Raw genomic sequence first — 12,470 nt, forward strand, 5'->3', positions numbered from 1 at the left:
TAAATCTTGATTGTTCCCAAAAGTAAGAACAATTTCTGATTTATAAAGAGATTGGTTTGTTATTTGATAAATGATTGAAAGGATGATAACAATTCCGATCATTTTTTCTTCAACGCGTTCATCTAAAGTTATATGGACGTTGTAAAGTTCAATATTTTACCTAGTTTATTCCCAATGAGAAAGAACAACTTCTCATTTCTAAAGAGACTGATTTCTTATGGAATCAAAAGAATGATTTATTCTCTAAAAATGAGAATAATTACTATTCCCCTTTCTTAATTTTAAGAACAAAATGTACGGGATGATTATTCAACGTGTTCTTATATTCTATATACTGTAAGTCTAGTTTTTTACCTAAAATGAAAGAACGATTGGATGAAAGATTCATTCCGTAAGAGTAAGAACATTTTTGGTATATTGTTCTTGTTTCTAAAAGTACAGAATGTACGTTGATATTTTTTACTTTTTCGAAACCTAAATTATTCCCAATAATGGAGAACAAATCCATATTCTTAACGGACTCATTTCTTTTATAATAGATGTAAGTAATTTTCCCTAATATATTACGAATAATTTCTTATTTTGAAACTAGAAGTTGTTTAGTTTGGGTTTGTTAGACCTAACTTAACATAAAACATTTCATTTCTATGAGTAATATTTGATGTAAATTGAATTTAGTTGGTTGTTTTCAAATGAGCGCCAATTTCATGATGACGCCATGCTTTTGCGGATTTAAAGGGTGGAGAGTACCTCCGCCTATCATTTTAACTTATATGGGTATTACTACTCTTCACCTTTGATTCTGAATCCTTCCTCTAAATCTGTATCTGTATCTACTTTGACTTACCCCCTTTTCTAAATCAAACCAATGACCAGTAAGAGCATATAAAAAGAACAATAAGATCTACAAAGAAAGAAAGTATCAGACCCCCGTCTATCGTACAAATTATGAGTTTATGAAAGTATAAAGTGAAATTAAATCCAACTTTGTAAGATATCAAAGACGGGCATGGCCCGCAGAAGAGTGCTCTTCGTAGACTGGCATTCGCTCAATGGATCTGCAAATGGAAAACGGAAACTGATTTTCAAGGAGAATGATCAAGGTAAATTTACTTGTCCTGCTAAATTATGTTTACATGCTGATTTCGGAAGCAAGCGTGGGTTGAGAAAACACATCGAGAATAAACATCCTTGGTTTTATTACTTTGATGAACAGCCAGAAGTTAGCAGAAATATAATAGAACAGAACCAACCAATTGTACAAAGGAAAGCCTCTACCTATTCTAAACCTTATTATTCTATGGACGAAGGAATCGGGAAAACATTTTTCGATTGGTTAAACACTACTGCTGGTGGAGGTAAAAATAGCAGAGAAGCCAAACAGATTGCTAAGAGGGCTTTAAAATTTTTAATGAACAGTACTGGAGACAACGAAACACAAGCTCCGTTATCTAATGAGTTGATTGATTGTTGTATAGGATCTACAACAATTATTCTGAAATTCTTAACTGTTTTGGAAGAAGACTGGAAGCTTTCTTCTTCAGGAACCTTGAATTATATCAAATCGATTTCTGATTTGATGGATTTCAGAAAGGCAATGGGAGTAAATGACAATGAGCTTCGTTTTTTTGCAATAACTGAAGTATACTTGCGACGAGCGAAGGATAATTTACGCAAAAAGAAGCGTCTTGATGGAACAAGAAATTTTGATTTAGAAACTCTTATAGGACGTGATAGTTGGGCAAGTTTAGAAGACATGGAAGAGGTTATCCCTTTTCATATAACAAACTTTAAGAGAATTGTGGATAAATGTAAAGCACAAGCACCGTTACCAAATAAGCAGGAGTTGACATTTTGTACTCGTTTTGTTACCACGTATCTTTTCTTACGTGTTAAATGTAGCAGGCCAATGACTTTCCAGTTTCTAACTTTACCAATGATTGCAAAGGCAAAACAAGCGGATGGATTCATCGACCAACGGGAGTTCAAAACAACAGGGAAGTATCTCTTTGATACGCTCATTCTAACAAAAGAAATATTTACAATACTCGACACCTATGTTGACTTTATCAGACCGCTGATGAAACCAACCAGTGACTATCTTCTTGTATCGACAGCAGGTACTCAATATCAATCTTTAACTAGTGCAATGACAATATTGGTACATCAAGCCATCGGAAAGTACATACATCCCACCCGATATAGGCAGATTGTAGAAACTGCAAGTGCTGACAGGCTATCTCGTTCAGAACAAGAAATCATTTCGGAAGATCAAAAACACAGCTCAGAGGTTGCCAAGGTGCATTACAAGAAGAAGCAATCAAGAATAGTTGCAACAGAGGGAAAAGGTGTATGGAGAAAATGATCGGTTCAGCACGTAAAAATCAGCAAGAGGCAGTGTCAGAAATATTTGAAGACCTTGCACATTTATCAAGAAACACGTCGCTGAATGATCAAGCTGGCCCATCTTTTCAGATAACGCAAGACACCGGAACACTTCTCACTGTCGACTCTGATGAAGATATGTTTGATGATGACGAAATGGAAGCCCAGTCCCTCGAGGTTAACAACATTATGCAAAGAGTTCAAAAACTATGCTCGTCCAGACCTTCTGTAAAAGATCTAAACTCTAATGACTCTCCTGGTGTTGACAACGAGATTACAAGTACCGTAGCTGCATCTACAATCCCAAGTATTCCACTTAACAACTCTCCAATCAAAAGTCTTATGCAAAAGGTGCAACCGAAAAGGCAGGCAAAAAACATTAAATTTACAATTGAAGAAGATGAACAATTGTTGAAAGGAATTGCCAAGCACGGTGATAAAAGTTGAGCTGCCATTGTCAAAGACAAAAGTTTTATATTTCATCAATCGAGAACACGTGATTCTTTAAGAGTACGGGCCGATTCTGCAGCATTCAAAAAATTTGTAAAAAAACAATTGTGATTTTCTTTGCTTGAAAAGTTTTGTTTAGCAAACACTAATATATCATAAAAATCTATAAATAATAAAAAAATTATTATTAAATTATTTTTGCTTAAAGTAGCAATAGAATTGTGACACATTGAAAAATCATTTATCTCCATCTTATTTCCAAAATTAAGGTTGCTTGTTCCCACTAGTGTATGGTAGTTACTTGTTATTACATGAATCTTAAGGAAAAGGTCAAAGTGGCGGTTTGGGTGGTAGGGCGAGCCCACCCTCTTATTCCCATCTTATTCCCAAAATTAAGGTTGCTTGTTCCCACTAGTGTATGGTAGTTACTTGTTATTACATGAATCTTAAGGAAAAGGTCAAAGTGGCGGTTTGGGTGGTAGGGCGAGCCCACCCCCTTATTCCCATCTTATTCCAAAAATTAAGGTTGCTTGTTCCCACTAGTGTATGGTAGTTACTTGCTATTATGAATTTTAAGGAAAAGGTCAAAGTGGCGGTTTGGGTGGTAGGGCGAGCCCACCCTCCTTATTCTCATCTTATTCCAAAAATTAAGGTTGCTTGTTCCCACTAGTGTATGGTAGTTACTTGTTATTACATGAATCTTAAGGAAAAGGTCAAAGTGGCGGTTTGGGTGGTAGGGCGAGCCCACCCCCTTATTCCCATCTTATTCCAAAAATTAAGGTTGCTTGTTCCCACTAGTGTATGGTAGTTACTTGTTATTACATGAATCTTAAGGAAAAGGTCAAAGTGGCGTATTGGGTGGTAGGGCGAGCCCACCCCCTTATTCCCATCTTATTCCAAAAATTAAGGTTGCTTGTTCCCACTAGTGTATGGTAGTTACTTGTTATTACATGAATCTTAAGGAAAAGGTCAAAGTGGCGGTTTGGGTGGTAGGGCGAGCCCACCCCCTTATTCCCATCTTATTCCAAAAATTAAGGTTGCTTGTTCTCACTAGTGTATGGTAGTTACTTGTTATTACATGAATCTTAAGGAAAAGGTCAAAGTGGCGGTTTGGGTGGTAGGGCGAGCCCACCCCCTTATTCCCATCTTATTCCAAAATTTAAGGTTGCTTGTTCCCACTAGTGTATGGTAGTTACTTGTTATTACATGAATCTTAAGGAAAAGGTCAAAGTGGCGGTTTGGGTGGTAGGGCGAGCCCACCCCCTTATTCCCATCTTATTCCAAAAATTAAGGTTGCTTGTTCTCACTAGTGTATGGTAGTTACTTGTTATTACATGAATCTTAAGGAAAAGGTCAAAGTGGCGGTTTGGGTGGTAGGGCGAGCCCACCCCCTTATTCCCATCTTATTCCAAAAATTAAGGTTGCTTGTTCCCACTAGTGTATGGTAGTTACTTGTTATTACATGAATCTTAAGGAAAAGGTCAAAGTGGCGTATTGGGTGGTAGGGCGAGCCCACCCTCCTTATTCCCATCTTATTCCCAAAATTAAGGTTGCTTGTTCCCACTAGTGTATGGTAGTTACTTGTTATTACATGAATCTTAAGGAAAAGGTCAAAGTGGCGGTTTGGGTGGTAGGGCGAGCCCACCCCCTTATTCCCATCTTATTCCAAAAATTAAGGTTGCTTGTTCTCACTAGTGTATGGTAGTTACTTGTTATTACATGAATCTTAAGGAAAAGGTCAAAGTGGCGGTTTGGGTGGTAGGGCGAGCCCACCCCCTTATTCCCATCTTATTCCAAAAATTAAGGTTGCTTGTTCCCACTAGTGTATGGTAGTTACTTGTTATTACATGAATCTTAAGGAAAAGGTCAAGTGGCGGTTTGGGTGGTAGGGCGAGCCCACCCCTTATTCCCATCTTATTCCAAAAATTAAGGTTGCTTGTTCCCACTAGTGTATGGTAGTTACTTGTTATCACATGAAACTTAAGGAAGAGGTCAAGTGGCGGTTGGGGTGGTCACTTATCTAATGTCGATTATACTCTTAAATATAAGATTAAGGCAACAGTGGTTTGCATTTGAGCTATCTTTTAAGTCAATGAACACGATAAGATAATTTTTAATAATTCTAATAATTTTTAAAAATAGAAACACAACAATAGGATTACAATCACATAAAAAGTAAATACAGCATTTGCGTTTTTTACTTCGGTTGTTTTTCTTCTTCAGCATCTGAATCGCTGACAAGGCTGATTGGGTTGTTGATCTTTGTTTTTGTTTTACGTAGAGGTATTCTCGGCAGTTTAGGCTTTATTTCGAAGTCCGAAATATCTTCGTCTTCACCAGGAACAGCAGAAGATGGCATTGGTAGCTGCTTAGCTGGAGTTTTCTTTTTGGGTTCCACGTCACCTTCCGTCTCCGATTCGTCACTCAGCGAGATTGGGTTAAGAATCTTGCTTTCTGTCTTTCGGCATGGCTGCCGCCTGATCGTTGGTTTTACATCTTCCTCAGAATCGTCACTGAGAACAATAGGATTTGAGATCTCACTTGCAGTTTTACGGCATGGTGGCTGGCGTAGATCAGGCTTTATATCTTCAACGATTGTCGAGGTAGTCGGTAGATCTGTTGGTAACTTCTTGGACTTCTGTTTTCTCTCAGGTAGTTCATCCTCACTGTCCGAATCGGTAAACAATAGTCTTGGCAAACCCTTCTTGGATGACTTTTTGCTTTTTCCATCTAAGTCACTTGGCGAACAATTGTTTGTTTTGGACTTTTTTGCTTGGTTGAGCATTTCTTCTTCGCTCGTCGAGGTAGTGAAATTTATGGAATCACTATCATCGTTGGCGTCGTTTCTCTTGTCAGCCGTCGCCCCATGTTGACGTTTACGTTTTAGAGGACTGAATTTGATTATTCTCGGCTGCGCTGAAGACTTTCCAATGCATTTATTCAATGGAGTGCTGGTAGTGACGGCTGGGGACAGCAATTGATCTGGTTCTGGACTTGTTGCTTTTTCTGGTGTTTCGGGTATTACTGTGGTTTGCTTTCTTGATTCTCTGATCAACCAGGCTTCGTAGAAGGTATCTGCACCACGCCACTTCCTTCTCTTTCTGATTTGGTATCTGTAGAGTAAAAAAAAGAGAGCGTTATGATATGTTTATAGGTCAGCTAACCAGAAAAAGTTCAGCATTATCTAGGACGAGTTGTAACGTTCTCTGGCACTGCACATCTAAGACTTCTATTATTTTTACCTTTTTATGTCATCACAATGAATTGGCACTTTCTTCCAATCGTCTTCTGACATGTATGTCAACGTGTTGATGGCTAATCGGTAATGGGTTGTATTCTTCTCGGTACTGAACAGATTGTGTTCTTTTGACCACCGTGCAGGATTTGCTTCATCCGATTCCAAAAAGTAATAGTCGATGTCCTCATCATCAATAAGTGGATCGCGAATGATTTGTTCGTGGATCTGGCTTATTGCCGCTTGTGAACTATCCAATTCATCCTCTTCGTCGTGGAAATCCGAAAGCGCAACAAGTTTAGTGTGGGCTGCACCATCGTAATCGTTGTAAACCGCTCCTTCTTCTTCAGGGGCTCCGGTGGCCGGTGCAAAAACATATGCATCGTCACAAGTCTCGAAAAGTGGCGTTTCTTTTAACACTTCAGCACAATAATGGAACACTTGCATGCAGTTTGTTCGTAGCCATTCTAAAAAGCAAAGAAGTAAACTGACTTTTCAAAATGTACAAATAAAGGTAGAGAAAGCATCGAAGTAAGTATGAAATTAACAGTTCTCTCTTTTTTTTTTTAATGTAACACGACTCGATCAATACTCACTTGTAACACTTGAATCTTTCTTTGGTAGTGGCTTTGTCATGAAGACTTTTAGACGAGAATACACTGCGTCATGATCTAAGGAGATTCCAAAGTTTGGCAGAACGTTGGTCGTTATGAAGAAGCCCGAGTTGTACATCACTTTGGTCGCTGACGCGTGCTTTTGAGCTAGCATCACAAGACCACCTGAAACAATTAAATATCCTTGAGTTAGACTACTTACGAAGCTAAAGGTTTACAGTTAAATTAGCATCTTCCGAACAGAAAGCTTTTGCACATACTTAGTACTTTGAGGCTATTTACCTTGTAGAATTCGTTTAGCATCTTCACAGCTCAAAGAGTTGACGGTCCACTCGTCCATGAATACCAATTCAGTTTGGTTATTGATAAGATGACCAGCAAACTTCCCTTCTTGGGTAACACCCGCAATATTCTCTGTAGAAATGATTCCATCAAATGGTGCCGCCCAACTGGTCTTCCCCGAGTCCGATTCCCCTTGGAGAAGTAGCTTTGGCTCTTTCATGGGAAATTTACGGTGTAGCAACAGCTGATAATACTTTTGTAGAAATTCTGTACGAGTTTTCGCATCGGGAAAACTGTTGAATATTCCTGAAAAAATAAAACCATACTTACACATCGAATCTGGAAATGTTAAAGTTAAAGAGTTGAATGTAACCTCAAAAGCTATTTCAACTTAAAATAACAAGAAAAAACGTAAGATTTACTAACCTTGAACAAATGGTCTTGGGTATGGAGTTCTGTCTTTGAGATACTGGTAACGTACGAATGCCCTCGGCGTGCAACCTTGGGGGAACTGTTTGATTTTGTAAAACCTTTTTTCTGATATCAGGAAAATTGTACCTTCTGGAAGAACTTCAATAATGTTATACAAAATTTTGATGGGCTTGATAAGTCCGCAATCAGGATCCGATAACAAGTTGCTGACTGCTGTAATGTGTGATGCAAGTTTGTTGGCAATCTTTGCAATTCCAAGAAGTTTCTTAAGATACTTTGGTACGGTAATGCAATAAACGTACGTGAATTGGCTGTCAGGAGCTTTCTTGTATATCTTTCCTTGAGAAATGGCATAATTCTTCTTTCTCATGTGCCTTTCGATATGATCAACAGCAATGCATATGGGATCAGTGGGAATAAACTTGGCTGACACTTCAGAAGCTGAAAAAGATTCAAGATGTGCTCTTTACCACTTGTATTGAAAAAACGACTAAGGTCAACTTGAAGCCTTCGAGTACAACTTCACCCTTTCTCTGACTTTTGTGTAATAACAAGTAACTACCATACACTAGTGGGAACAAGCAACCTTAATTTTGGGAATAAGATGAGAATAAGGAGGGTGGGCTCGCCCTACCACCCAATACGCCACTTTGACCTTTTCCTTAAGATTCATGTAATAACAAGTAACTACCATACACTAGTGAGAACAAGCAACCTTAATTTTTGGAATAAGATGGGAATAAGGGGGTGGGCTCGCCCTACCACCCAAACCGCCACTTTGACCTTTTCCTTAAGATTCATGTAATAACAAGTAACTACCATACACTAGTGGGAACAAGCAACCTTAATTTTTGGAATAAGATGGGAATAAGGAGGTGGGTTCGCCCTACCACCCAAACCGCCACTTTGACCTTTTCCTTAAGATTCATGTAATAACAAGTAACTACCATACACTAGTGGGAACAAGCAACCTTAATTTTTGGAATAAGATGGGAATAAGGGGGTGGGCTCGCCCTACCACCCAAACCGCCACTTGACCTTTTCCTTAAGATTCATGTAATAACAAGTAACTACCATACACTAGTGGGAACAAGCAACCTTAATTTTTGGAATAAGATGGAATAAGGGGGTGGGCTCGCCCTACCACCCAAACGCCACTTGACCTTTTCTTAAGATTCATGTAATAACAAGTAACTACCATACACTAGTGAGAACAAGCAACCTTAATTTTTGGAATAAGATGGGAATAAGGGGGTGGGCTCGCCCTACCACCCAAACCGCCACTTTGACCTTTTCCTTAAGATTCATGTAATAACAAGTAACTACCATACACTAGTGGGAACAAGCAACCTTAATTTTTGGAATAAGATGGGAATAAGAAGGGTGGGCTCGCCCTACCACCCAATACGCCACTTTGACCTTTTCCTTAAGATTCATGTAATAACAAGTAACTACCATACACTAGTGGGAACAAGCAACCTTAATTTTGGAATAAGATGGGAATAAGAGGGTGGGCTCACCCTACCACCCAACCGCCACTTTGACCTTTTCCTTAAGATTCATGTAATAACAAGTAACTACCATACACTAGTGGGAACAAGCAACCTTAATTTTGGGAATAAGATGGGAATAAGGGGGTGGGCTCGCCCTACCACCCAATACGCCACTTTGACCTTTTCCTTAAGATTCATGTAATAACAAGTAACTACCATACACTAGTGGGAACAAGCAACCTTAATTTTTGGAATAAGATGGGAATAAGGAGGGTGGGCTCGCCCTACCACCCAATACGCCACTTTGACCTTTTCCTTAAGATTCATGTAATAACAAGTAACTACCATACACTAGTGGGAACAAGCAACCTTAATTTTTGGAATAAGATGGGAATAAGGGGGTGGGCTCGCCCTACCACCCAATACGCCACTTCGACCTTTTCCTTAAGATTCATGTAATAACAAGTAACTACCATACACTAGTGAGAACAAGCAACCTTAATTTTTGGAATAAGATGGGAATAAGGGGGTGGGCTCGCCCTACCACCCTAACCGCCACTTGACCTTTTCCTTAAGTTTCATGTAATAACAAGTAACTACCATACACTATTGGGAACAAGCAACCTTAATTTTTGGAATAAGATGGGAATAAGGAAGGTGGGATCACCCTACCGGTGCAAGTACTTCTCCTTAAGATCAATGCAATAAGCAGAAACAGCTAGATACTATTAGGAATAAGAAAGTGTCTTACATTCAAGTGTATCGGATACGTCCAGTGAAAAGTTGATTTTGAAGATTTTCATATCGTCAATTGTCTTCAGTATTTCTTCTTTTATATTTTCCGGAAGTGTTGGACGAATTTTCAATTTGGCAAGTGGTTCACCTTCTTCGAATTCAGAGAAAACTGGTTTTTCCAATAAGGATAGCCGATCTCGCTTATAAGCTTTTATTCGTACGGCTTCCCAATAGAAATGCATGGCTTTGTTCATTAGTTTTGTTGAATTGTGATCTTTCAACACTTGACATAAAGATCTTGTATAAGCTTCTTCGGTGCCGATCTTTCCTTGCCCTGAAAGAAAGCGCAAGAGAATTGATTTACATAATTTGAAATAAAACCTGACAGTCTCTTTAATATGCTTTTCTATGAAAAAAACTATGATTTCTCCATTTCAAAGATAGAATTTAGTTAAAATTTAAAAAACCCTAATGTGATATTATAATGAAATCTTGTTTGAATTTACCCATTTTACAGATAGAATTTAGTTAAATTAAATTCTTAATAAAAATAGCCTAATACCATTGCGTAAACTATTTCTTGTTCACATTGATAGTTAACATTTCTTCATTTTACAGATAGGATTTAGCTTAATTTTGGAAAAAATAGTCTTATGACATTGCTTTAGTTACCTCTTGTTTGAATTGGTCGGCAAGATGTGACATTACGACCAGCAAGCATGATCTTTTTGGATATTTCGGTTTCAAATTTTGAGGCACCATGTTTTGTCGTGGACAGAGCAATCCAAAATGCCACCCCTGAAGTGATAAAAAATATTATAATTAGGAAATAAATTTCAAAGGGCGTTATAGGAAATTAATGGACGTCAGTTAAAAAATAAGAAATATAGAGAAATCTTCGTTACCTGGTATAAGCGAGTCGTCCTCATCGTAATCTTCAAATTCATTGTCATTTTCATAACCAACAACATCCCGTTTTTTCTTCAGCTCCTCTCTCAAATTGTTCGATTCCATTGCACACGTGCAAGAAAAGTATGCCACAACATTTTCAAATGAGTCAACAATATTCTCCAGTTCGAGACGCTTTGTATCGATATTATATGCAGCTACTCCTAGATCTTTTTCAACGACGTCCCATAAACATCGAATAGAAACTATGTAGAACCGATCTTTAAAAATTGGAATGAGGAAATTCCTCAATCCATTTCTTACAGTGCCATCTCTCAGTGTTCTTTGAACTGACATCTTGTTCACGCGAAATGAACACTGTTTGATACTATGCCTTAAGGGAAGAAATTTTCGCGGGAATTTAATTTCGCGGTTGGTCAAATAATTTTTTTTGCGGGAATTTAATTTCGCGGTTCATCGATTTTCGAAAAAATCGCGGGAATTTAATTTCGCGGTTGCAGGATATTCTTGACCAAAAGCGTTATTAAATAAGCAAAAAACCTGTTTTAAGGCTTGAAATAGTACGAATTCTCGAGTGACTTAGGGCAAGTCTCAAAAACCTAACAGTTTACCCTAAGTTTTCGCTACCAATAGCAGCCAGATTCAGAGATCCACTTAGGGCTCTAAAGTACCCCTATACCTTAAGGTTTCAGGATCCGGTGTTACGTAATTAAATATTAACCTAAAAATTAATTATTAAAGAAATTGTAATCATGACGTCATAATTTGATCGAATTTGGTGACGTCATAAATCGTATAATCGCTATAATATAAAAAATACATGTCAAATCTATCCAAAATTTGAACCAAAGATGCATGTAACTGAAATGTAACTTTTTGAAAAAAATTTTTTGGAAAGATTTGATGACGTCAGCAAAAAATTGCAATTTTTGCTGACGTCATCAAAATCTTCAAAAAATTTTTCATTGAAAAGTTCGGCACCATTAAGATGCGTCTTTGGTCCAAATTTGACAACGCGGGAATTTAATTTCGCGGATTGACGATTTTGTAAAATATCGCGGGAACTTAATTTCGCGGTTTTAGGCAAAATCCGCGAAAACCGCGAAATTTTGTTCCCGCGAAAATTTCTTCCCTTAAGGTACACCTACGTCTTGGGGGCCCCAAACCTCCGTTTTGACAACCAGGGGTATACTGTAAAAATTTGATCAAACAAATTTATGCCCATAAGCCTCTAAATCACATTTCAAAACCATGGTCAAAATCTTGTATTCATATCTTAAAGCAGGGATATATCATATCCCTGCTTAAAGATATCTTAAGAAATCGCTAAGATTTCAAACTATTTTTTGGGGGGCCGTTAGAAAAAAGCTACCTATCTTTAAGCGATTGAAAAATATTGTTGAAATTGAAAATTTTGAAAAAGAACTTCCGGGAAAAAAAGTAGAGATGTTAAAGTTTTTCATGCAGCAAAAATTTTTGTAAAACGTCTTTTCCTCTAGATTTGAGAGAAATTTTAAATTTGATCGACGTTTTGGGGGCCACATACTGTAACAAGAATCTTGTCACATGCCACGATATCAAAAAGTCACTTTTTTCTGGGCGACCTATTTTTTAACACAATCAGGCAACTCTGTTGTTATTCCCAGTGTTTTGAAACGAGCGTGATCCTTATAAATTCGAGATCGAATATGTTTCATATTTAGAGAAAAAAATGACGATGTATGCTATAGTCCAAGACAAATTACTTTCTAAGAAATAAGCCCAAAACTTTTTTAAGTATCGTCCGTTTCTTCGAAACTCTACCGCCGATTTTGTTTTCCGTCTACCACCATACTCGAGCAAGTTAAGGCCTGTGCAAAAAATTAAGGAATCAAATGATGCGATAAAAATCCCAGGAAATATTAGAGTTTTAAATATCTTTTATTTTCAAAAAAA

At 37.8% G+C, this 12,470-nt stretch overlaps 1 protein-coding gene across 1 annotated transcript; it reads right to left on the reverse strand.

Annotated features, from left to right (window-relative positions):
- Positions 1-5,032: 5,032 nt before the first annotated feature.
- LOC136807837 (uncharacterized) lies at positions 5,033-10,330 on the reverse strand. Its single transcript, XM_067064459.1, has 7 exons — positions 10,299-10,330; positions 9,643-9,960; positions 7,525-7,839; positions 6,967-7,272; positions 6,667-6,849; positions 6,078-6,537; positions 5,033-5,948 (listed from the first exon to the last, which is right to left on the reverse strand). The coding sequence occupies exons 2-7, from the start codon at positions 9,878-9,880 to the stop codon at positions 5,033-5,035; spliced, it is 2,418 nt and encodes an 805-aa protein (XP_066920560.1). The 5' UTR covers positions 9,881-9,960; positions 10,299-10,330.
- Positions 10,331-12,470: the final 2,140 nt, after the last annotated feature.

Source organism: Clytia hemisphaerica, unplaced genomic scaffold, assembly GCF_902728285.1.
Source record: "Clytia hemisphaerica strain Z4C2 unplaced genomic scaffold, Clytia hemisphaerica genome assembly, whole genome shotgun sequence".
Classification (NCBI taxonomy): Eukaryota; Metazoa; Cnidaria; class Hydrozoa; order Leptothecata; family Clytiidae; genus Clytia; species Clytia hemisphaerica.

Coding starts and splice junctions, on each gene's coding strand:
- LOC136807837 (XM_067064459.1), bottom strand. CDS start 9,880: ATGAACAAAGCCATGCATTTCTATTGGGAAGCCGTACGAATAAAAGCT. Junction 7,840..9,642: donor CGTATCCGATACACTTGAAT/GTAAGACACTTT, acceptor AATCTTTTTCAG/CTTCTGAAGTGTCAGCCAAG. Junction 7,273..7,524: donor TATTGAAGTTCTTCCAGAAG/GTACAATTTTCC, acceptor TTATTTTTTCAG/GAATATTCAACAGTTTTCCC.